The following is a 27737-nucleotide window of genomic DNA, read 5'->3' on the forward strand; positions in this document are numbered from 1 at the left end:
AGAAGTTAACTAATTATTCCCATTTTTATGTAAAAATTGGACTTTTTTCTAAATTGAAAAATTTTCAAGTTCAATTTATGATATGTAACCATAGAAACCATAAAAGTTACAACTTATGTTAGTGAAAAATATACGGACAAATCAAATTAAAATATGGCTAAATAATTGAATAAAATATTTTAAATGTAAATGTATGTAATAACACACTATGTAAGTTTATAAGTGAACGAATCAATTATTCGGCACACATTTGAAGACAAGTTCTAAATTCTTTGAAAGAATTACGAATTTCCGCCAGTGGTAGAGATTCTATCGCATTAATTATACTTAGTTTTAATGTGAGCTGGGCAACCGTCGTGCTGAAAGTACATTGACCGTATAAAATTTAATGGTAATTCATCAAGTTGTTCATTAAAATAATTTTGTAACATATCCAAATATTTCTGTTGATTTACATTTCCGTCGAAGAAGTATGGCCCAATTACCCCGTGATATGTTACAGCACACCACACATTTACTTTTTTGAAATGTTGACTTCGTCTAGAAAGTGTAGAATTTGGATTTACTTCTCTATGGTTACATATCATAATTTTAACTTTGAAAAATTTTTAGTTTAGAAAAAAGGTCAAATTTTTACATAAAAATGGGAATAATTAGTTAACTTCTATAGTTAGAGTATAAAATTCGTGCGATTTAGTGGTTTGAAATAATCCGACGCATTATTTATGCTGAGATAAGTTTGAAAATTCAGTAATAAAAATTTTTTTCCTCTTTGTAACTCAATCCGGGGACATACTGTATATAATAGAGTAAAACTCAAAATATAAATAATTGTAAACTAAAAAAAAAGTAAGTATACAAATTCTAGAATTGAAATGAATTAATCGATGGTTTACTCGAGTAACCGAAGATTTTACAACAAAAAAAAATAAGTAATGAAATTTATATTGAATAACTAATATAAAAATATTGTTTTTCTCTTAAAATAATAGAAATTTAATGTTCTATTTAAAGTTCGATAATAAAGAAAAATAAAGGAAGATAATTTTTGTCGACGAACGCGTTCTGCAGATTTTTTTTTCTCGACGATAAACAAAGATAGATCTGACCTGATAGCGATGTTTTCGGTAATTTTCAATAAATCCCAATGGTTGAAAAATGGTAAATATGGCGGCCTTTCGAAATTGTCGGACGACGCGTGAGGTCGTAATTATTTGGACCAAAAAAAAAAGCTAGAAAATCGTAAAAATCTGATTAACCACGGTTACAAAAAAAAATCAAATTGCTGATCGTTTCGTCCGATACTACAAATATAACAAAACGCTTTTAAAAAAAAAAGCAACAATAAAAACCGTTCCCAAAAAGCGAATTAAATTAATCCTCACAAGGAGTACGACAAAAGAATAACTAATTATCCAAATCTTTCGTCGAAATTTCAACTATTATCTCCGATCCCAAATAACTTGGAGGGCACGACACAAACAACCCTTAATTTTGGAGATAAAATTGATTTCAATCCGCGTTTATGGTAACACTCGTGCAATTTTTACTCTTACTTGTCGAAATTCGACCACGATCTGCCCGTCCACCCGAAATTCGCCTCGCCGAAAAAAACCCGCTTCGCCAAAAAACGCGTAAAACCAAAACAGAAAAATATATCCCCAAAATTATTAAACCCAAAATACAAATATTTAAACTAAATGAATTTTTAATTTTTACTAAATAAAAAAACGTTACACACTCACTGAGGCTCGTTACAACCATCTTCTGGTTAAGCTATCTAAGGGATTATTACCATGGTTAAGGCTATTTTAAGCGCTCTGATTGGCTAGTAGATGGGTTTATCTATAAGATAAATTTAACTAAAAGATGGTAGTAATGGACCTGAGTCGTTGAAACATTTAATCAGCGAATTTTGAGATCGGGCATTTACATCATTGCATTCACCGTGAATCGTACTTTCGATCAAGATGTTAATGACTAAAATTGGTCATTTAGTTAAGGAGATAACTGATGTGTTTGATTAATTCGTTTTTTGTGTTTTAATCAAAATCCTTTAACATTTCGAATCGGAAATTTTGACATATGCATTCAGCCAGACGCAAGCTTTCATTTGTGATGTAAAACATTAAAATCCGTCAAACCGTTCTCTAATTATAGTCGATTTAGTTGAAATAATTTTTTTTATATGGGGGGCTAGACTTTCAGGGGCACAAACAACGAGCCGAACACGGTGTTATTCCGAGGGCTGTTCAACGTTAACGGGAGAGAATTGAAATCGCGCATTTTGTGATTTCGATAGAAGAAACTATGACAAATCGGATGACATATAGATCTTGATCATCGGGTACATCGTTTACGACTTATCACCACTTAAAAAAGGTAATTTTTCTGTTATTTTCGTGTACCTTCGCATTATTTTGGCGTTTTAGAGGAATTCGAAAGAGATTTCGAATCAGGCATTTCCACTTTCGTATTGGCCAAGGATTGAGCTTTCGAATGAGACATTGTTTATCGAAATCGGTTGACTGGTTCTCTTGTTATAATCAAAACACTGTACATATAAAATCTTATCTGATGGGGGGCTAACTTCGCATAGCTCTCTAAATCGTCGCGTTTTACTTTTGTGTCCTTTCAATCAATATATTAGTCATGGAAAAGTATGTTTTAATTTTGCTCTTATCTTATATTAATTAACCGTATGATTCATGTACTTATACTTCTACTACATAACGTGTTATATTTATCGTAATACCCTTCCCTTATTCTCTATTTTTCTTTATCTCAACCCCCGTTGTCCCGAGTACTTACTCACTAATGTGACGTAAGGAAGGGTGGTCTTATTGAAATGCAGGGTTGTGCAGGCGTCCTCTTGCCGCTTCGTCTGCGACCCTATCTGCACCTCCATGACGTGACTATCGCGCCGATAGAAGGACATGCACGTGTACCCGCTTTGGCTGCAAACAAAACGAGATGGAGAGTTAGAGGAAGGCATCGCGACGCCCTCGGCATTTCAGAATATGGTGGAGGATGCCTCGCGGGGAAAGCATCCGCTTACCAGCCGGTGGTGAAGTGCGTGAGCAGCTGCACGAAGCTTTCGTCGCGCGTCACGTGCTTTACTTGCGCGCATACAATCTTCATCTCCAGGCTGGACGTGTTGGTAATACGGAGTGTTGAGTTCCGATGGTGAAAACTGTACGTGTAGGAGAAGTCGAGTGTGTGCCAATGGTTATAATTTGCTATCCATGATGGAAATCGGCATTTGTTTAAAGATGGTGCTGCAAAGAAACAAAAAAAATAATTAATCTAACATTTATTTATTATCAATTTAAATTGAAAAAAGTAAACTTTGAAATTTATTGTTGAAACTCAACTCCCACTTTTCTTTTCACGTTATGTTTCCGAGCATGTTTCTCTTTTGTATAGACTCAAAGCCGAGACGAGGTTAATTTAATATTTCTTCTCTCCGATCGTTTTCGTTCGCCAGCGCTACCCTTTAATTGGGCGGATTAAGGCCCGTCGTAGGTCTATTTGTTCAACGTCGTGTCGGTGGCCCTTATGGTCAGTTGAGGGAGGTTTCCGACGCCGCCGCCCTTACAGCTCTCCTTTACGCCCTTGCATCACCTGGCACGTTTATTACCCGCTCGTATTTCTCAATTACAGAAGTTGTCACGCTAATAAATTGATTGCGCGCCGACGGAGATATGAAAGGGAACAAAAATTCAACGTAAATAATAGAGATGAATTACCACTTTTAGTGCACGTTTTCCTTTGTTGAAACGAATGTCAGTGTCTTGGTAACAGTGTTTTAGAGGAAGTGAGAAGCTACAAAAAAGGATTAATTAAGTCTGTTTTGAAAATTTTGGGAGAGCAGTTAAAACAAAAATATCTTTGTAGACTCTAATAGTTTATTGAGAGAATAACGATTTATCTTTGTTCGTTCATTTCCTGGAAAAGCGTTTAAATTTTCGAAAGGGGGCGAAGCAGTGTCGAATCGAATAGTCAACTTCGCGGTCCGCATAAATTAGCAAGTAAATAAATTAACCACAAGCACCTAATCACGTCCGTGCCGGTTTGCAAATGGTCCGCACCGCATAAATAACCTCGTTCCGGTTGCGGTGTTATCGGATGCAACTTCCGGTCGAATCGGAATTTGTTGCTGCTAGATGGCAGTCACTCGTGACGCGTTTCCGACGTTAGAGATTGATGCGTCGTCGGCATCGTCGACCGCTTTCCAGAGGGCTTTTCACGGATTTTTTGCTCGCTTTCTTTAGATAGAATGAGTTCTCCTCAACCCAACACTTTTTGTGGGGATTCTTAAATCGGGAAACACCATCTAACATCCTATATTGATATTTACTTAACGAAGCTGTTCGTAAACTATTAAGAAAATCAATCATGAAAGAGTCATTGATTCGTTTACTGTTGATGTATATTTCGTGTTCACGCTTAATAAGATACACATTTTTGGCGTTCAACCAAAACTACACTACCAAGAATTGCTAGCTAACACGTAATCAATTTGTCATTTTAGAAACGTTCAAAATAATGTTGTAGTTAAATCAACAAATAAATAAATTTTATAAAAATAAACATTAAAGTGAGATCATCGCTTTTAATGGAAATATTTAGTTACAAATACATCAACCACTAAACGAGGTTCAGCTAAAAGAGCATTTATTAGTGAACTAAAATCAAAACGTTAAAACTCTTCTGTAATCAACTAGCGAGTTAATAATTGAATATGGTTGCGGAAAGTAACTAATTAAATTCAGCAGAGCCAGCAAAAGGGATTTGAACACGTTTGGCATCGAGCTTTTTACGACGTCCACAAATAAAAGACTTATAATTGAAAAAAACTCGAATATCCTTGTGTCAATGTCATTAATTGTTAATTCGATAACCTCAAATAATACAACAGTGTTATAAATTATTTAAAATACTAAATAAAAGAAGCTAAATAAACATGATTCCATAATTGACTAGTAACGTCAATTATTGATTGTACCAAATTGGAAAAATCGACTAAAAATTGCAAATTTTTATCTGTAAAATTGTGGTTTATTGGTAAATATGACGAATTTGAACTAGATTTTGAAACAAACTATTTCCTTCTAAAGAAATATTACCTAGAACTATCCCCTTTAATTAACCCCTTGCCGCTTTTTATGCTAAGTATGGCACTTTCACAAAACATTTTGTTTACAAGTTTCATATTTGGCACACTTACTTTTACACATGCAGCCTAGCTGGAGCAAACATTGTAACAAGCCGAGCAAAAACGCATGTTTTGTCTGCATATGTTCGCCGGCTAAATTCCTTATTTTAGCTGTTTGTAAATGCGTGCCTTTGCTTCTTGTTCTGGCATAATTCATGGTAATAGGTATTGTGTGATATGAGTAAGTTTTTAGATAGATACAAAGATCATTAATAGTAAAAAACAAAGTAACAGTAAGTGTGATATCAAACGGATACGTAAGTGGAGATAATAGTCTTTCAGACGATAATGAGCAACAAAAAGGAGGAATTTGTGTGGAATTTGGATATAGAATTGCAGAAGTTTCTAGTACCCTACCTGGCGCCTCCCTGGTAGTGAATCGGGGAATGACTCTCAGATATGGGCGAAAGGCTAGCTAATGAAAAAAAAAACGCGGCGAAACATCTATACTGGTTTACATACTGCGATGTAGATAGGAAACGTCTTACTACAATAACAATTTCCAAACAAAATCAAATAAGAATCCCTGCGAGGCCAAACAAATTTCAAATCATTAATAAATGAATCAAAATTGCATCATGGAAAGTACACAATCTATACAACAGAATGATAGCGCATTTAGATAATAAGTTGTGTCGCCTAGGCATAGACATAATAGGATTAAGCGATGTAAGATGTCCATGACCTGAAACAAAAAAAAACTCAAACTGGCACTCTTTACTATTCCGGGGACGACAAACCCAGACACCAGCATGAAGTGGGAGTCTTACAAACACACAGGATTGTAGAATCCGTCATTGAATGGTTAACAATAAATGAGAGAGTAATAATAATAAAGATCTGCACTTTCTATCGCATTGTGAACATAATACAAAAATATTCTCCACAAATGACAAAGCACGGAAGACTTAGACAAATTTTACTAAAAAAGTGAAACAACAATAATTATAACAGGAGATTTTAACATCAAAATTAGGAAGCTTGTCGTAAGAAGTGTACGGACTTGCCACACGAAGTGAAAGAGGTCTGCATTAAATATAAAATCAATCGTAAACACATGCTTCCAACAACATCCTCGACGATTTTGTACATGGATATCACCTGCGAATAACAATCAGATCGACTTCATGTTGGTAAAAAATCATTTAATGAGATTTGTACAATATGCAACAACTTTCCCTGGAGCAGGTATAAACAGCGACCACAACTCAAAACTCCGTGCTCAAATAGCAGAAAAATTATACTCTCGATTGCAAGAAATAAACAGGGTTGAATACAGAACAGCACTTGAGCAGCAACAAAAAACAACAATGAATAAATGACGAAATTCTACAACTTACGAATGAGAGAATATTACAGAAAAATAAAGATCTTAATAAATATAAAGCACTAACCAGGCAAATTCGAAGAGCTTGTCAAAAAAGCCACAGAAAGATGGCTAAATGTATGCTGTGACGCGATTAAAGAACTTCCTTGAAGGAAGGAAATACGACATGATTCAGCTATATAAAAAGATCGAATCATCAATAAAATTTTGATGGGCGTAAAAGAAAAATTGATAGGGTTGTTAATCAATATATTGTTTATTGAAGAACTTCTTTATGACAAGCGAAGGCAACATCAGCATCAATAAGCAAGTCCCAACAAAAGAAGAAGTTAAACAAATCTTACGACTTGGCAAAAATAGTAAAGCTCCTGGCACAGACCAAATATACGCAAAAACTCTGAAAGTAGTTGCAGAAAAAGATGGACCAGGTCTGATCACATTGCCATCCTTGTTCAATTCAATCTACGAACACAGAAGAATCGCAGATGATTGGCTCAAATCAACTTTCATCAGCCTACTTAAAAAAGTTAACGCCACTCAATGTCATGATCACACATGAATGTATAAAACTTGCAAAAGACAGATCAGTGCATTCAACTGCGTACAACACCAAAAGTTTGTAGAGATCCTAAGATTGGTGGGTTTGTATTTGAATCAAATCGCGGAAGTTCGAGTTGATGTCCCAATTCCTATTCACCATATACTCGGAAACAATATTTGATGCCGTCATCAACTATTCAGAACTGGGAACTAGGGTAAACTTATGAACCAACTGCAAGAATACAGCGCATGGTATAGTCTTCGAATGAATACCTCGAGGACAAAGCTAATGATCTTCTCAAAGACGCCATGAAGAGAGACTCTCCTTATAAACGATATCCCTATAGACCAAGTAGGCTCTATCTGGGTGCCGTAATGTACGGGAACTGTTATCACAAGACCGAATTAGCAGCTAGAATCGAACAGGGAAGAAAAGCATTTATGCAAATGAGAAAGGTCTTACACCTATATATAAGACTACTTCGTTGCTGTATCTATCAAGTATTGTTATACGAATCAGATAGCTGGTCAGTGAGTCTATTGCTAGATAAAAAGATAAACTCTTTCTTTTTTAAGTTTTGTTGCCTGGTAGGATAATAAATTGGTGACAACTGCTTCAATATATATAGGAAATCAGCCAGTGTCTGAAGTAACAAGGTTTTCTATATACAATAACTATATGGGTGGATGGGTGGAAAAAATGGTATTTGATGATCTGCTTTCATTTCATAGATATGATATATGTCAATGTCTGGTTTTTGTGGAGAAGTCGTAATTCCGATATGTATTTGCTTCTATTCGCCTAAAAGACCTTCATTTGCCGAAATTCCAGCTCATAAAGTTCAGATAAATCCTTTATTTTTTTGCGAAAAGCGTAAAGTTAATCTTTGTCACAATAATTACAGAAACTTTTTTTAGAAAGAATACAGAATAATGTTTTCTATATTACTTTTATTTTGTGTGATATATTTATATGTATAATCTGTCTAAAAAAGTATATTGAAGTAAACTACAATAAATAGCAACAAAAAGTACAGGAAATGGTCGTAATAATAAACATTTGAAAAATTTGACGTTTTAGACAGATTGTTAAATGTAAACTATGTTTGCTCGGTTACTAATGGATAATAATACTATCTTTTTTCTGCTTTATAAATAAATAACATTTGAGCCGTTAAAATTTTTTTCTCAAAAATTTTAGTCCATGTAACGAATATCATTGTCAAAAAAAAAATAGCTTTCTATACTTCGCAAATACATGTATACAGTCATTACATTTAAAATAATGATGACATCGAAACCTGTAAATATAGTCGTTTATTATTTGGGAAGTAAATATGGGTTTATAATGTGTATTATATTACATAATTATCGTGTTTGTCTCGCACATTATATAATATCGATTAGACGTTAATGCGCGGAAAGTAAGAGGGTCTGAAAGTAAAGGTAATATTGTTCGAAGATAAATAAAAATAGGAAAAATGTAATTGCAGGTTAGGGCTATTAGTAGACATAAGTAAAGCAATAAAGCGGCATACAAACGATGATATAAGAAGATTCTTTTCGGCTCGTCGGGTAGATTGCATAATCATTAATGGGAAAACTCATAAAACATTTAGCAGTCTTACTTGTAAAGGATTTTTCAATAGAGGTGGAGGATAATCTGTGGTGGCGATTGTCAAATCTATTGTTTATTATTCAGTTACTGATTCCAAATCACCATGGCAAGTTACACGATTGAGCAGTATGTCCAAATGATAAAACTTTATTATCAAAATGGCAGATGCGGTTACCTTTCAAAGTTGACTTTCTAACGTTTGATGGTCAAATTCGAGACGCCGCTTTGGTAAACTATCAGACAACATCCATACGACAAAGGAATGCCTCTCTGAAAACATCGCCGTTGTTTGGGAAAGTGTGCAGGAGAAGCGAAGGCAGTCGATTTTACGTCGTGCACAAAACTCTTACTTTCACAGACTGTAAGTTGGCGAATTTTGCGTCGAGACTTAGCCTACATTCGTACAAGATCCAACTGATCCAGGAGCTCAAAGTGAATGACGATAGGCAATGCTGTTTGTACTTATTCAAAAATGATGTTGGTGAGGCCATCACCATCAATGAATGACGATGTTACGATAGAATGTGGAGAACTTCTGCCCATTAATTGTAGTGATGTAATGAAGTTACTAGATAGCTGTATTTTGTTTCGCCAACGATACTTTGTCAAAAGAAATTGCGTATCATCGTTATGCGAGAAAATTGAAGGAAGATAGAAAAACATATAGAAGGAACAGTAATGAGTGTGAAGAGTATTATGTAATGAGCTTGCTTCAAGATTACAACAATTAATTATATTTTCAACTCACAAGGGAAGTGTCACAACTGTGTCTCACCGATTTCGATGCAATTTGGTACAGTCATAGAATGGGCCAAAATAAGGTTCGCACATTTTTTTATACGTGCGGTAAAAGCCCCTGGGGCGAGTTATAGGGGTTGAAAGTTTGGAGAAAAAGTACGTTTTCACTTATATTTTGAAAACGAAAAGTGCTATCAAAATTTGGTAAATTGTAACTGATATTCATTTTAAAAGAGCTTTCTTTTGATGTGTCACACATATAGCAGAGGGTTAAAAAGGGCGAACTACCCCTATTTTTTTGGAATTATTTAAAAACCACCCTATCGATTTTGGCGGCATTAAGTATACTTCTAGTGCGTTCAAAAATATTAGTTAAGGGTTTTTTCCCATTCGCCCTAGATCAACCCCAGCGAAGTTACGGGGGTTAACATGTAAGCACTTTTCGTAAGAATGATGTGATAAAATTGTCAGGTATTTTGAAAATACTTTAAACAAAACCGTAAATTAGTCGCACAATAAAATGTTTAGTGTAAAATAAGGCATAATACACCATATAGGGGTTGTTGGGGTTATCCACCCCCTTAAAAATTAATTCTATCCCGGGCGTTATTTGTCGATTACGGCGAAATTTGGTACTGTGTTTGTTTTATATTTGAAGTAAAAATTTTTGAAAATGGTTATAAGGGTTACAAATTAGGGGTAGTTTTTTGTTTATACCTCGAAGATGAAAACTGCCATCGTAACTGTGGTATTGTTTTTTAAAAATCTATCTATCGATGTTCCACGAGGTAAACTACCCTCATTTTCTTTAAATAATAAATATAAAACTACTAGATAAATAAGATATTTTATTTATTTATGAGTTAAAAAGCAACTGACAAAAAAAAATAGTTCAATATACCAAAGAAGTTTATTCTACATTACTAATTGACGTTTTTTATGTTCAATGTTAAATTTATTCTTTCATTAATTTAACACTTTTTTCCTATCTTCTATAAAATTCCTTTATTAATAAAGGAAAATTAATGAAAGAATAAATAGAAATTCTCTATCACATCATTAACATTGTTAAGTTTATTTTTATTCTACATAATGTTGCCAAAAATACACCTACCAAAAAAATTTTGGCACAATATTTGTTTTTTTAGTGCCGCTTGCTAAAGGTCATTTCTCAAAATAGTTTTTTCTAGTATAAAAGAACGTGTGCCCAGTGGGTAGATTTTAGTTTCAGAGCAACTGACAGAAGCAATGGTTACAATAAACCCAATAAACGTTTTAAATTTGCTAATGACAGTTTTTACTGTTATGAATATTCCCCAGACTCCTGTAAATGAAGCAGAAGTTAGTTTAAAAGAAAATATACAGCGTATTTTAATGGAAAGTATGGAAGACTACAATATGCAAATTGAAGACGAAACTGTATTAATTTTCGATTCATCCAATGGCATCAATGACGGTCAGCAAATTATTGAAGACCAGGATACAACTGACAGGTTTGTAGAAGATACTGATGCTCATTGTCCATTGAAGGATGACATCGACTACGAGTACAAATTAGAGGCGGTAAATTACTGGACAAGTGGGAAGAAAGGTTATTTGAAACTAGAAACCGTAAAAAACAAATACCGAAAAGTAACGTCAAAGACCCAATTGCACAGATGGTCTAAATATATTGAAGAAAGAGGGACATACAAAGAAAAATTAGCAGAAATTACCGAATTTGTAATTAATCAAGCGAGAGCCGCCGTAGATAATAAATTGCCACTACATGATATTGATATACGCAGATGGGCTATACAAGCTAGAAATGAAAAGAATTTATCTCCTCAACTGTTCAAAGCATCTCATAGCTGGGTGCAACGTTTTAAGAAAGCAAATCGGTTAGTAAGCCGAAAAATAACAAAATTTCTATCCCAAAAACAAATTGGAAATGTTGATCGAGTAAAAACTTTAGCAAAAGATTTCGTTAAAGAGGCAAAGCTACAAATCCAAATATATGGACCTGAAAACACCTACAATTCGGATCAGAGCGGTTTTAACTTGGAATTCCGGGAAGAACATTAAGCGATTTAGGAGTTAAAACCGTAGAAAGTGTGGTCCAGTCGGTGTCATCTACAACGCACAGTTACACAATTCAACCCGTAATATCTGCTGATGGGAAACTTCTTTCTCCACTTTTTATTGTTTTAAAAGAACCCTCTGGCAGCTTTGGACCGAGGGTAGCAAATACAATGTTTAAAGCAGACAATATATGACAATATATTTTGGAGCCAATTTTTCATGTGTTCTGAAGTTAACTTTCCAGATTTTGATGCCAAAACGTATATATTGTCTGCTTTAAACATTGTATTTGCTACCCTCGGTCCAAAGCTGCCAGAGGGTTCTTTTAAAACAATAAAAAGTGGAGAAAGAAGTTTCCCATCAGCAGATATTACGGGTTGAATTGTGTAACTGTGCGTTGTAGATGACACCGACTGGACCACACTTTCTACGGTTTTAACTCCTAAATCGCTTAATGTTCTTCCCGAATGGAATTCCAAGTTAAAACCGCTCTGATCCGAATTGTAGGTGTTTTCAGGTCCATATATTTGGATTTGTAGCTTTGCCTCTTTAACGAAATCTTTTGCTAAAGTTTTTACTCGATCAACATTACCAATTTGTTTTTGGGATAGAAATTTTGTTATTTTTCGGCTTACTAACCGATTTGCTTTCTTAAAACGTTGCACCCAGCTATGAGATGCTTTGAACAGTTGAGGAGATACATTCTTTTCATTTCTAGCTTGTATAGCCCATCTGCGTATATCAATATCATGTAGTGGCAATTTATTATCTACGGCGGCTCTCGCTTGATTAATTACAAATTCGGTAATTTCTGCTAATTTTTCTTTGTATGTCCCTCTTTCTTCAATATATTTAGACCATCTGTGCAATTGGGTCTTTGACGTTACTTTTCGGTATTTGTTTTTTACGGTTTCTAGTTTCAAATAACCTTTCTTCCCACTTGTCCAGTAATTTACCGCCTCTAATTTGTACTCGTAGTCGATGTCATCCTTCAATGGACAATGAGCATCAGTATCTTCTACAAACCTGTCAGTTGTATCCTGGTCTTCAATAATTTGCTGACCGTCATTGATGCCATTGGATGAATCGAAAATTAATACAGTTTCGTCTTCAATTTGCATATTGTAGTCTTCCATACTTTCCATTAAAATACGCTGTATATTTTCTTTTAAACTAACTTCTGCTTCATTTACAGGAGTCTGGGGAATATTCATAACAGTAAAAACTGTCATTAGCAAATTTAAAACGTTTATTGGGTTTATTGTAACCATTGCTTCTGTCAGTTGCTCTGAAACTAAAATCTACCCACTGGGCACACGTTCTTTTATACTAGAAAAAACTATTTTGAGAAATGACCTTTAGCAAGCGGCACTAAAAAAACAAATATTGTGCCAAAATTTTTTTGGTAGGTGTATTTTTGGCAACATTATGTAGAATAAAAATAAACTTAACAATGTTAATGATGTGATAGAGAATTTCTATTTATTCTTTCATTAATTTTCCTTTATTAATAAAGGAATTTTATAGAAGATAGGAAAAAAGTGTTAAATTAATGAAAGAATAAATTTAACATTGAACATAAAAAACGTCAATTAGTAATGTAGAATAAACTTCTTTGGTATATTGAACTATTTTTTTTTGTCAGTTGCTTTTTAACTCATAAATAAATAAAATATCTTATTTATCTAGTAGTTTTATATTTATTATTTAAAGAAAATGAGGGTAGTTTACCTCGTGGAACATCGATAGATAGATTTTTAAAAAACAATACCACAGTTACGATGGCAGTTTTCATCTTCGAGGTATAAACAAAAAACTACCCCTAATTTGTAACCCTTATAACCATTTTCAAAAATTTTTACTTCAAATATAAAACAAACACAGTACCAAATTTCGCCGTAATCAACAAGTAATGCCCGGGATAGAATTAATTTTTAAGGGGGTGGTTAACCCCAACCACCCCTAAATGGTGTATTATGCCTTATTTTACATTAAACATTTTATTGTGCGACTAATTTACGGTTTTGTTAAAGTATTTTCAAAATACCTGACAATTTTATCACATCATTCTTACGAAAAGTGGTTACATGTTAACCCCCGTAACTTCGCTGGGGATGATCTAGAGCGAATGGGAAAAAACCCTTAACTAATATTTTTGAACGTGCTGGAAGTATACTTAATGCCGCCAAAATCGATAGGGTGGTTTTTAAATAATTCCAAAAAAATAGGGGTAGTTCGCCCTTCTTAACCCTCTGGTATATGTGTGATACATCAAAAGAAAGCTCTTTTAAAATGAATATCAGTTACAATTTACCAAATTTTGATAGCACTTTTCATTTTTAAAATATAAGTGAAAACGTACTTTTTCTCCAAACTTTCAACCCCTATAACTCGCCCCAGGGGCTTTTACCGCACGTATAAAAAAATGTACGAACCTTATTTTGGCCCATTCTATGACTGTACCAAATTGCATCGAAATCGGTGAGACACAGTTGTGACACTTCCCTTGTCAGCCACGAAGAATTTCATGAGTGCATAGTGGTGATGAAGTTACTAAATACTTATGCGCTCTCACCTTAGTAAAAAGCATCGAAAATAATCCCAGTTGTGCCATGAATGAGATTTACAAACGTCAAGATGAGCCACCATGTGGAATTCAAGAATTCCCAATAAATTCGATCATCTGGAAAGAATTATACATGGAGAATACCTGGATTTTCATAACACAGAAACCAGAGAAGATCGCTATAACATGTTCTGGTACACGAGATACTATTAAATTCAACTGGTGTACTCCAGATCTCTCAGGACTGCGTTATAAAAGCTAAGCAAATTAAAGTCATCAAAGCTGGAGATGAAGTTTCTCAGCTTATAGCCACAGAAGAATTACTAAATGAGGAGATACGAAACGTTAATTGGCGTCATGTGAAACACCATTCAGCATTGATCAGCACCCTTACAACTCTATCAATCGTCATTGTAGTTGTTATCTCATGGGGGTTGTATCAATGGTGTAAAGTGAAATATCAAAGAAAGCCAAAACCATAAGAGATATCCAACATTGAAGAAGGGATTCCTCTGCAACCGATCAACTCGGAATCATCTGCAGTCGGAGGAATTCAAGTACAACCAATCTACTCGGAAATTCACCAAAGAATGAACTCCGAACTGTAACACGGTGTAGTGAAGTGTAGTGTAGTGAATTAACATAAGAAAAGACAATAACCTCACTGACTTTCTCTCTCTGGGCCCCAAGTTTGGCTTACCGGTCACAATGGACTCTACCATGATCCCACAACTTCTTTGTGACGTTGAATCCGTGTTCCGATCTATCCCGAAGGTGTCTTTAAATTTAAAAAGGTCACGTGTCACCAACCTTATTACCAATCATGTAAAAACAAAGGCAACGGCTCTCCCGCTGGTCTGATTTCCCGTCTCCAGGCTGGGGCTGCTGCATTCCTTAAGGAGGATAGACCTGATCCACTTGTGGTGGTTCCTGCAGATAAGGGACAGGTTACTGTGGGTTTAAATCAATCCCAATATATTAATAAATCCCTCTTATTGTTATCTGACTCCTCAACGTGTGAGGTACTCAAGTCAAACCCGACCTCTTCCATCCAAAGGAGGCAAAATAAGCTTTGTAAGGAACTGCTTGCATCTCTAATACATCTCTAAGCAAACATATAGGTCTTTGGTGTGTTATAATGGTATTGCTCCGAAATTTTATGGCCTCCCAAGAATACATAAAGAAGGGTCGCCATTCAGACCGATTATTTCTTTTGTCGGGTCCCCTACTTATCGGTTGTCCAGCTACCTGGCTACTATTTTATCAGCAGCCCTCTCTAACAGAACCACCTACAATATCAGTGACTCCTTTGCCTTTGCCTCCGGATTATGTGCTGGTGTCTTTGGATGTTGTGTCTCTTTTCACCAATATCCCACTACAACTTATGATCGATAGGTTATCGGCGGAGTGGAACTTAATACAACCTCACACGGAGATCCCTGATCATTTGTTTCTCAAGATCATCGAGTTTTTATTCGATTCCTCGGTTTTCTCCTTCCATGATAAGTTTTACAAACAAAAGTTCGGCACACCCATGGGCAGTCCTCTCAGTCCGATATTAGCCACCATTGTCATGGACTGGGTGTTGGATGGCTGCATACCCAAGCTTCTATTCCAATTACCATTTACAAGTATGTTGATGACATTATCTGCTCTGTCCCGTTTGACAGATTATTTGTTGTACAAAGGGAGTTCAACTCTATCAACCCACACATTCAATTCACCATCGAGACCGAATCTGAGAATGGTGTTCCCTTTTTGGATTCACTTGTCATCAGAAAGAATGACCAGCTTGTTGTCCTGGATTGGTACAGAAAGCCCACCTATTCTGGTCGTTTCATTAATTTCTTCTCATGCCACCCTATCCAAATAAAAATTAACAATCTTAAAGGTATTAAGAATAGGGTTCTTCGCATTTCAGACCATGAGTTCAGAGATCGTAACCTTAAACTCCTATCGGATATCTTCTGTAACAACGATTCTCCGGATGGGCCAACCCGTAACAACCCCAGTCAGAATCCCGCGTTACAGCTGGATTGGTCGATGACGCACCCCCCTGATGACGATTTACCCGTAGCACTTCTTACCTTTGTCAAGGTTCCCTTCATCCCTGGTCTGACTGACAATTTAGTTAACATCTTCAGTGTCCACCCATTGAAGTTTGCAAAATACACCTGCAAACTTCTCAGAAGGTTATTTTCGAGGTTAAAAGACCCTACCCCCCTTCTCCTCCAATCGAACTTGGTCTACAGGATCGATTGTAAGGGTTGTGAGATGTGCTATGTTGGCACTACGTCCCAATATCTTAAATCGAGAGTGTCCCAACACACTAGAGACTGTGCCGCAAAAAAAATCTGGTGGCACTGCGCTTGTTCAACAAGCATGTATCATGTATCAACTGGCCATAAATTTGACTTTGATCAGACTAGTATTCTCTGTAAGGAAAATCTGTACAGCAGGAGACTCTTCCTTGAGATGTTTCACATTTCTACCTTGTCTAACACTGTCAACTTCAGAACTGACTCCCAGGGTCTTAGTGAGATTTACTGTCATCTGATTGAGTTGTCCACCAATCCATCTGTAGACTCGTTCGGGTCTGATTCCTCCTTGGGTTCTTTACGGTTTTGATATGAACTCCCGCCCCCCTTAATTCCTCCTAATTTTGGGGTGCACTTATTGGTTTAATAAATTTAGATTTAATTGGTTTACTCAGCCTCACAGTACTTTTTGTTCAAAAATTCCCTATCCGGGCATGTTTCGGCCATTTGTCTTGCCCCCTTTAATTTTGTTTATATCTCCCCCCGTCCTTGGTTGTGTTCCCTAGAACCAACATTTCATCTTTGCGTCGGCCTTTGGCCGTTTGTTAATTTCGGCTCTTTTATTGTAATAAATTTTTAATTGAATTTATTATTAGGGCTTAGTGCTAATTATAGGGTCCGTTTTGTAAGTTTCTGGTCCTTGACTTGTTCCTTCCTTGTCTTCCTTGCGTCTTCTTTGTTTCCAACAACAACGCCATCTACGCTTTCTGTCGCTTGTAAACCTGATGACTTTTGTTTCCTTAAGTTTTTCCACTAGAGACAGTTGCCGTCCCTTGTTCGATCGGTTTCGCGCCTTTTATTGGCGGTTGATCGCGATGGTGGTTAACCACGTTAATTTAATTAGTGTTTTTGGTCTGGATATCATCTTCCCTCTTTATTGATGTCGTTTTGGGGACTTCTTATTTAACATCAATGTACTAACGTAACTGTTTTTACATTTTAACCTCTAAATGTAAGTTTCGCCACGTTGTCGGAATTATACGTAATGTTCCCTGTATTCTTTTGAAGTGTACCCTGATGAAGATAAGAATATATTTATACAGTTGAAGGAGGTTTTTTGATTCCTTCCCCCTTTTTGGTTGAATTCGCAATAACTTAACTTAATTCTAAATGAATTAGTTTTTTAAACACTTTATTAATTGTTAAGTTGGCATTAAGATTTGTATATAAACCCAAAATTTCGACTTAATAAAACAGTAGGTATTATTGATATCTTCGTAATGCTCATTTCCTTCCTGGATTAAACGTCTGGTCTGTCCGGAGTTTAATCCATTCCAAAATAAATATCTGGCTTGCCCGGAGTTTGTTTTCTCCCAAACACTTTTCAAATATCTGGCCTGTCCGGAGTTTGAACAGATCATCATAAAAAATATAATATATGAATGTCTCGTTTTAATAAAGAATCTTATATCCAGTCAACTTTAAATATTGACTGACGATTCAGTCAAATTAATTTGATATTGATATTTTTATTACCTTATTTAATTATTACTTTAAGCCGTAATGTAAACAAAATAATCTTTTTCTATTTTTTTTAGTTATTGTTAATACAAGAAATGGAAGCTGTAGATAATAAATCAACCCATGAAAAATTTCTCATTAAAATTGTATTTGTTTTTTTTTTTTTTTGGCATGAAAAAGCACGTGGAATTTTTATTTCATTTTGGCGGGACCCTCGGTGGAAATTGACCGTGAACCGTCTGGAAATTGGAAGATGGTCGGGAGAAGAGGCGCGCATTCCGTGACGGCGGGCAGCTTTTCCCGATTTAGGAAGGCTCGGCATGTTCGTTTTTCAATCAATCATCCCCAAAACACCCCTGGGCTCGGGGATCCTTGCCTTCGAATCCGAATCAATCAGCTGTCACCGGCAACGGGTCCGCGCGCCGTTGAATTCCTAACAGCATCCCCCGCGGTCTCGAATTTCGGTTTTACTGATGGGTCTGACTACTACGTTATTAAGTCCGTTAGGGCATCATGTGACCCAAATTGTACACGGATTGAGGGTTTGATTCGTGCGGACAGTGTAATATCAATGCAAATGCGTTAGTGCGAAGTGTATGGGAATGGCATAAGTGAATCGGCATGGTTACTAACTATCCTCCTCTAAAATTACAGCACCACGTTTACATCTACCTCAACGGATAATTACGGTGAAGCTCAATTTTCTACAAAAAAGGGTACCACACAAATTGTAATTTTGCATACCATTTTTTATTGAAAAACTCAGTATTATTTGATGTATTAAATTGGAAGCTTAATTGGCCTGTGTTAGGTAATACGTTATTCGCAAAGGCTTTTTTTCCCGAAAAGGTTTTCTACGTCGATTAAGCCAAAAGATTTCCATCTTTCAGGTCCAGCGACGCGTGCCGGGCAAATTCCCGTATAATGGCAGAGCGCATTTGTCAAGTGTCACGTCAGACGGCGGTGGCGGCCGACGGCCATTAGGGCTACAGTCCAACTTCCAGCACATTGATACATCAAAGACGTACGTCTCTCTGCCCCTGGAAAGCCGCAAGACGGATGTCTAGTTAGCTAAAGGGCGAATGTCCGATGACCGATCGCTTGTTGCCAGTTTCCCTTATGATTAATACACGGACCATGTGAAAATTTTAACAGGAATTTATAAGCTGCGGCAACGCCTTTTCCGTTTCGGGATTGAATAGCCCAAGGCGTCCATTAAACCAATGTGCATTGTGGACGTCGAAGAGTATTTATCGACCACTCTGTTGTGTCGTGCGGTAATTAGTGCCTTATTGTAAGCCGCTGATTACCACCGGATGTCGATTCGGTTTAATTGATTAAACGTAATTGCCGCATTAGGCCGATTGCCCGCAATAGATTACCGGGGATAAGAAGCATTAAGCATTCGTTAGCAGCGGTTATTGAAACAAAGAAACTTGATGATCCTATTTGAAACCCCAAGTAATGCAAACTCATCTTAGGCTACGTATTCGCGATATAACATCACAAGATTTACCTTTTTTAAGTGTCATTGTTCTGCTACCTTCCATGGCGCTGGCAAGACCGTTGCAAGTAGCATCTCCACTTTGTGCGATCCTATAATCGACGCCATCAGCTGCTTCCATGGTAGACGAGGCTTTCTCGTAAACGAAACATCTGAAGCGGTCCTCATTGGAGGTGGCATGACTGTGATGCACTTTACCAACCAGGTACCTTGAGTTACCTTCCTTCCATACAGCTAAGCACTCAAGCTCCTCCACTGCAACAATACATACATAATTCTAAACGACAGAAAATAAAAATCGATTTTGTAAAATGACTGAAAGAATTAAAATTTGAACTCTACCATTAAGTAAATTAAGTATTTAAGGTTACATAACTAACGATTTTTTTTTAATCTTTTCAAATATTTTCAGTACATTCTCGAGTTCCTATAACTTTTTGTATGCCAATATTTTCTCATAGATAAAAGTGCACTAAAAAACAAACGTATTGAAAAACGAAAATAAATGCTTTCAGATATTTTGTACCGGAATAGAAAATGTTGTTTTTTCTATTTTAGCATTAGCCTTGCTGCAAATATTTCTAGTTTCAGTGGGGTTCTTTTGTCGGCGTCCGAAGCAAAGATAAAAAGCGAACCTGGTCAGAATTGATATTCGGAGGTTGGGCCGCATTTCGGCGAGGTTCGATCCGACTCTGCGAAACCCTTTGATGTGTCCGGCGGTTATTGCCAGAGAAAATAAACGGGAAATGGGCCAAGCAAGGGTTGTCGTTGGGTTGGAGGCTGGATTTGGCTTTAAGTGACGCGCCGGGGTGTCGTTGTCAGCGTCCTCTAGGACCGTCGATGCCCGTGAACAAAAATAATAGAAACACCGCCCCGTTTCGTATTGAAAGAAAATATCTCTCGGCGGATTTCACCCTCAGATCCGCACACCGAAATGGGAAATGCTTGGATTTTCGTATTCGTTTCCCATTTTCTCCTTATTTGATTTTTATCTTTATATGTAAGGTGTAACATTTTCTTGATCCCTTTATTAATGAAAGTAAAAAGATTAATGAAGATATTTGATGTGGGGGATCTTTTAAGACAAGCGACATTTATTAAAAAGCTGCAGGTCGCTTAATAAATTACTCTAGACTCCCGCAGTGTCGTAAAATTTTACTTTCAACTTATAAACCCACAACAAAAAGATGTCGTTACGTTAATATTAAATTTATATTAGACACTAAGGGCATTAATCACACCAAGAAAATTTGGAAAATATAATATCACTAGTAGTATTTTGAGTGGATGGCGTGATTCACGGTCATGGGGAGTGATATTAATTCAAAAAGATAGGGGGTTAAAACGACGCCCTTAACATACAGGTACAACAATTCGCATTCCAAAACACCATTTATCATACGTGGTGGGCGTACGGGTTGCCGCTCGTAAAACATATTCTCCAATCCGCACGTCCGAAACATTTGCGTAATGTTGGCGAATTCGCCGACCGAAAGTTTAGCACTTTTATTTCTCGCCGTTGGTCGCCGGAACTCATCGGAAATTCATACCCTACAAAAGGTTTGCACTTTTGCCTACAGTAGTGCTATTCGTTTTACGAGAGTTTTGTGTAAATGTGACACAGTTTAAAATGTTTTTATTCTAGTACATATATATGTTGTATTTCTGTAGATAGAAATTCAAATGATTTTTTAGTAGGTATATATGTAAGTTTTTATTATCTTTCAAAACGCAAACTGCAGGATGGATAAAGGAGACGGTTGTAAAAGTTGTTGTTTATGACCACTCATGAGCCACGTCATAAAAAGGCGGGTTGGGTTAGTACCCGTACTAAGGAATAAGGATCATAAGAAGAAATTACTTTTTACATGACATATATATTCTAATACGACATTATCCAAACAATAGAACATTTATAAATGTTGTTGTTGCGGAGTCCGCTTTAGGTTAATTAAAATAAAAAGGCCAGGAGAAACTTACGATGTAACAAAAATGTTATTACTTTTTTCACCAATATAATCAACACGCGGACACTTGCACACTAGGTTCACGATTGCCAACTTAGTCACTTATAAAAACCCTATTTCAACACTCTCCCTCAATCAGAAACTTGTTGCAAAAAAATAAGAAAAGCTTCCAATATGTTGTGTCAATTTGAAACTATTGACACAACATATTGGTAGCTTCATCAACTGTACTTCGCGATTTCGAGGTAGGCCTGACGAAGACGGGCCTTAGGCCGGACTAAAAAGCACCAAAAAAATGTAATAACATTTTATTTTCACTAAATAAACATTTCTGGACAAATTTTTGTAAAAACTACTAAACCTTATAATCTAAAAAACATAAATTGTTATATATTATTCAAAATATATTTTCAAATCTAATTTTCTTATTAAAAAACTACTAATCCCAAAAACAACTAATTATTAAATGTTGTTCTAAATGTTCCATTGTAAAGTTATGTCTCCTATCACTTAACATATTCTTATAAGCCGAAAAACTTCTCTCTACGGTGACACTTGTAATTAGTGCATATTTGTATTTTGAAATTAATGCGGGATTCATAATAAACTTAGCAACAATTTCACCCTTTAAAATGGATGCAATTTTTTGTAATGTATCGAATCCTTCATTTTTGCACAAGACGTCGTTTAATTTATTTATGATTATTTGGCCAATATGTCCTGGTACAATAGATGTGCTGTCTCGAACTTGTTCAATCATCTGTACTGTATTAACTAAAGGCAAATCCTGCTTCTCAAGTAACTTTATAGAGTCACTTACATAACTATAATTGGTTTTTATAAATGCTAAATCATTTTGTAATTCTACTTCTTTTAGTACAGCTTGGCAATTTTGTATTGCATTACTAGCTGGGAATTCATTTATTAATATTCTAAAACTATCAAAGGTATTTGTGTAGTATACAGCAGCATCTAACCACGTTCCCCATCTCGTTAGAACTGGTTGTGGGGGTAATGGGGTATTTGGTAACTTGTCTTTAAACAATTCAACCATTAAAGGAGCTTTAACAAATATTTGTTTACCATATCTTATTACATTATTTACTAACGGGAATTGTAATCTTATGGTTTCAGCTACTCTATTAAGTTCGTGTGCTAAGCAAGTGCAATGAATTAAATTCGGATAAAAAATCTTCATATTAGATGCAGCTGTCACCATATATGCAGCTGCATCTAACAACATGAGTAAAATTTTATCATTGGGTACCGGCTACGGTAAGAAAAAATGTGTCAATTCGTCATGAATAAATCTTGTTCGATCGAAACTGACGTTCCAGACAGGGATATCCGACCTATGGTTAAGGTGAATATCGTTGGACACGATGGACTCGCATGTTTTGATACAGGAGCCAAAAGAAGCTTAGCAGGTACACAACTGTACCAGTTACTACTCAAAGATCAATTACCGTTTCGTACCGAATTCCTGAAAATGAAATTCGGCAATGATCAAGAACAGTCTGTTCAAGCAAAGATTTTCAATACCTCGATAGTTATAGATGATCATTCGTTTTCATTGGAATTGCTCGCTATTCCTGAACACAATAACAGTAACATGTTACTCGGTGCTGATTTTATTGACATCGCAAACATTGTCATTGATATCTCCCAACGACAATGGTACTTTACACATAAGCCTGAAAGAAAACATGACTTCTACAAGAAAGAATTTGTGGAAGTAATTACCCCTTAAGTTCAAGATACGATTGATGTAAGCTTGAATGGTGATGAATGTTCTACTCTCGATTCTGATCAAAAATCGCAATTGAATCAATTACTACATGAAAATGTCGAAATGTTCTCGTCAAGTTCAGAACCAACTCCGTATGCAGAGCATTGCATAAGGCTTACCAACGATATTCCCATAGCCGCACCTTCGTACCGTTTGGCAGAATCAAAGAGAAAATTCTTAGAAAAGGCAATCCAGCAGATGATTGAGGATGACATCATTGAAGAGTCGGATTCCGCCTATGCTTCACTAGTTGTCTTAGTGCCAAAGCCAAACAAATCTGACCAATATCGTGTATGTGTCGACTACCGGAAGCTGAATACTATTACGGTACCAGATCGGTATCCCCTCCCACGATTGGACGACCTTTTACATGAAGCAAAACAAACTGCCTTTATGACTACGCTAGATCTCCGATCCGGATATTGGCAAGTAGCTGCCCGACCTGAAGATCGTGACAAAACTGGTTTTGTTACCCCATTTGGAAATTATCGTTTTAAACGCATTCCTTTTGGGTTAAGAAATGCACCTTCAACCTTTCAAAGGTTGATGGACCGTTTCAAGACAACGTTACCGGATGTTACAATCCTTATCTACATTGATGATGTTGTGATTCTATCACCCACCTTTGAAAAACATCTAAACGACTTGAGAAGGGTATTTGAAAAGCTGAAAATGTTCAAGTTACGTGTAAATCGAGAAAAATGTAGTTTCATGGCTCCAGAGGTAAAATACTTAGGACACATCATTACGCCTGACAGTATAAAACCAAATATGGACAAGATTGCCGCTATTATTAAAATACCTAAACCGAAAAATGTTGGTGAACTCCTAACATTCCTTCAAACAGTTTCGTGGTTTCGTAAGTTCATCACTGGTTGTGCCGGAATCATGAAACCTCTCACTGAGCTTACCAGGAAGAATGCTGAGTGGAAATGGGAATCAGCACAAGATTCCGCTTTCGAGAAATTGAAAACCTTTTTGTCGACCGCACCCATTCTACAACAAGCTGACCCTTCCCAACCATACATCCTACGTTGCGACGCGAGTGCTTACGCAAATGGATCAGCTTTACTCCAGGGGGAGACTCCAAACGATCGTCCAATAGAGTACGCAAGCCGACTTTTGACGGACGCTGAAAGGAATTACTGTACTACCTACAGAGAGAGAAGCATTGGCTGTAGTATGGGCTACCGAAAAGTTTCGTGGTTATATAGAATCATCTCAAATCTATGTTATCAGCGACCACCAACCACTTAAATGGTTGATGTCAATAATCATCGCCGAGTGGCCGTCTTGTCAGATGGGCACTTAAACTGCAAAGTTATGATGTACAGATAGATTATACTCCCGGAAAATCAAATGCATTAGCAGATACGTTCTCTAGACTGCCTTACTCTCGTGAACCAAATGCCTACAACTAATTACAATGAACTTCGACACAAGCAATTAGAACATCCGATCCTTACAACCATCATCCATAACTTAACTTGCGACTAAACAAGCTACCGAAAGAGAATTGTTGCTGTTGGATGGAGTGTTATACCGATATCCACCGGATTCAGATGAAGAAGACGCTGTACAAGTAGTACCAACTGCAGATGTTAAGAAAGTCTTGTTCGAATATCATGACGCGCCCGAAGCCGGGCATTATGGTTTCGAAAAGATTTATCAAAAGATAAAAAAACGCTACTACTGGTCGAACATGAGACGTGACATTGAAACTCATGTCAAGACCTGTATTGAGTGTCAGAGATTTAAGCCGAGAAATCAAAAGAATGCTGGTTTATTACAAACACCGGTACAAAATCGCCGATTTGAAGTAATCGCCATTGACTTCTTTGGATCACTACCGAAGACAGAAAATGGTGAACAGTGGATTTTCGCCGTAGAAGATACATGTTCTCGATGGGTTGAACTCTTTGCTTTAGAACAAGCCACCGCCGAAGCCTGTGCTCGATGCCTTATCAATGAAATAATCTTACGATATCGTGTTAATTGTTTTCTCTAATGAATTTGTAACAGTGTTTACGTTTATTAAATATACCCATTAACTAAAACTCTGCTACAGTTTAACATTTCTTCTCTTAACTGCTTAAATCTAATGCCATTCAATGGTTCAATTTCTCCAGTTCAACTGGGCCCATATTTTATTGTTTAATAACAACTTTTATTTTCTTTCACCAATACAATCAACACGCGAACATTTGCACACTAGGTTCACGATTGCCAACTTAATCACTTACAAAAACCCTATTTCAACAATTGTAAATCTTTGTTACAATCTTTAACACCCACGTTATAACTGTCAAGTTGACAGAGGAATATATAAAACATCCTTTGTCCATTTGGCCTTTCGAAGCTTTGTTTCGGGTACCAGCACAAGTTTTGAATATTCATTACTTGCCAATTAAATTTCCATTTATCAATTAGCGGCGCACAGCTTTGAAAATAGGTCCAAGTAAACCGAAGCCGTGCGAAACAAAGGGTTCAAAACGCTGCATATACCAGTTTATTAAATTTCCTATACACGAAATTGCTATCAGGCAACGGCGGCGGTGCTGCATAATACACTCGGATTTAATCCTTCGTATCGGAGCTCCATCACACTTCGGCCCTTATCGTAGCTATTCAATTGTATCACGGTGTATGGGGGGTAGGTGAGAGAAGAGATAGGTACTAGGGCGTCCTTTAAAGTGCTTCCCAGCGAGCTCGAAGCTTCAACTTTGGGACATCGCGGGGGAGCGAGAGGATTCCGGGGCCGTATTAGAATGTTCCTCATCTGCAGGACATCTGCACTTTGGCACGTAAGTTTGAAACTTCCTCGTTACGCGGGGGAGGTGTAGCTTTCGTTTTAAAGGGGACGACTAAAGCCGGGGTGTTTCGTCTAACGAGCCGGAAGTTCGTGCACTCGTGATAAAAATTTCGATAAAGAAATCACGACGGCGAAGCGACTCTATTGAAATGGAAGATGAAATGTGGGCCATCAACTTTATCATCCGTTAGCGCGATGAATAAAATACATTTAAAATATGTATAAATTCAAATGAAGATTTTGTTTTAAAAATCATACATTATTGTTTAAAGGATTCGGACTGTTTTATTTTATTTGCTTGTAAATTCTCGTTACCGATTGCCAATAACCTAAAAGTTCTTAGAAATGGAAGACCTATATGCGTCTTTTGATATGATTGAATGGCATACCTGCAAATCACACAATCAATGCCGGTTAAGCTCATGCAAAGTTAGTCCTACTTTCCCAGCCAGAATTAGAACAGGTTTTACATGTATATTATTTTCATCATAACAAAAGAATCTCTTAACCAATTTCGATGAACCATATCTCATTCGAAAGCTTAATCCTTAATCCAAATATTTACAGTTGAGTCGTGCTTATACAGAATTAGCGGTAGTTATCTGTAGAGCTCCATAAAAGACGACGATGTTCTGCCGACATGCAGAACATCGTCTTCATTGATTGTGTCATCAAAAAAACTGATGTGATAACTAAGGGGTGATTACTGATGTGAATGATTTTCGATTTTTGATCCATTCCAGATTAGAATTTATTATTTCCACATTTATTCACCACTCATACTTTCATCTTCTGCCACTCTTTTGTTTTGAAACTTAATCAAGACTTGATTAAGTTTCAAAATCAGTAAGATCAGTAAGTTCATCTTCTTCGTGACCTATTAATTGTTCAACATCCGTAATATTGATTTCTAAATTCAACTAACCTGCAATTTTAACAAGTTCTGTCGCCAATTTCCTCCAATTTTGCAATTTGATATAGAATGATCAAGGGGTGGTCATCGTAAGTGCCAGTCATCGTAAGTTAAGGATCCTTCTAATATATAACATTAGAAAGGATGAGCATATTTCGTCAGTTCTTGGTCGGTTGAATATGTTTATGGCCTAGACTGTCCTAGTTACTAACATTTCGCGTAAAATTACTTATAGAGTAAATTCTGTATAGGCAAAGACCGAGCCCTTTGATGAGCCCCAAGATTTGAGCTGATTTCATCCAAACCTACGTTCGCTAGGTTTTCATGGCTTCTTACTTTATATAATAAAGTACAATAACACTTATGATTAAAAGAGGGGTCATTCAGCTCCAAAAGCATATGTAGTGGTTGGTTCTGAATTAGTACAGTTTCTTATCTAATCCGTTTTAGCAAAGTGACTGGATTCCAATTGGAGATTCTTCACTCAGGCATGTTCTACTTAGTTGCCAATATGATTGTTCTTCTAGTATTGTACATACATTTATAAATCCATATAGAATTGTCTCTTTAGTAAATTACTTATGACGCTGCTACTTCTTTTCCTAAATGAATACTGCAGTTGAGATTGACGAAAACCAAAAATATTTTCTTAACTTTATATACATTTTTATCTCTTAGGTTTAAAAGTATTCGTAATTCCTTCATAGATTTCCTTTTAGCACTAACATGGTGCAAGATCATTAATATAACCAACCATCAATTTACATTTCATAATCTTATGCTAGTTTGCAATTACAATGGTTTGTCCATTGATTACCAAGGTATTACATGTTAATGCGAGGAGTTACTGTGCTTTGCTCCTTCGCACTCACTACACCAATGTGAATTGTTTAATTTCCTCTATG

General features: G+C 36.4%; 2 protein-coding genes across 2 annotated transcripts in view; both read right to left on the reverse strand.

Moving 5' to 3' along the window:
- Positions 1-27737, reverse strand: part of LOC111417883 (argus) — a 397290-nt gene that overhangs the window by 42204 nt on the left and 327349 nt on the right. Inside the window, exons 9-11 of the mRNA XM_071194566.1 lie at positions 19364-19606; positions 3059-3278; positions 2812-2957 (exon numbers count right to left, since the gene is read on the reverse strand). Coding sequence (XP_071050667.1) covers positions 2812-2957; positions 3059-3278; positions 19364-19606 — 609 coding nt within the window. The remainder of the gene's footprint in view (positions 1-2811; positions 2958-3058; positions 3279-19363; positions 19607-27737) is intronic.
- The window catches only part of LOC139429080 (uncharacterized), a 516749-nt gene continuing 500498 nt past the window's right edge, over positions 11487-27737 (reverse strand). Inside the window, exon 3 of the mRNA XM_071194567.1 lies at positions 11487-13937. Within this exon, the coding sequence (XP_071050668.1) occupies positions 11628-12773 (1146 nt within the window). The 5' untranslated portion in view covers positions 12774-13937 and the 3' untranslated portion in view covers positions 11487-11627. The remainder of the gene's footprint in view (positions 13938-27737) is intronic.

This window comes from Onthophagus taurus, chromosome 2, assembly GCF_036711975.1.
Source record: "Onthophagus taurus isolate NC chromosome 2, IU_Otau_3.0, whole genome shotgun sequence".
Lineage (NCBI taxonomy): Eukaryota > Metazoa > Arthropoda > Insecta > Coleoptera > Scarabaeidae > Onthophagus > Onthophagus taurus.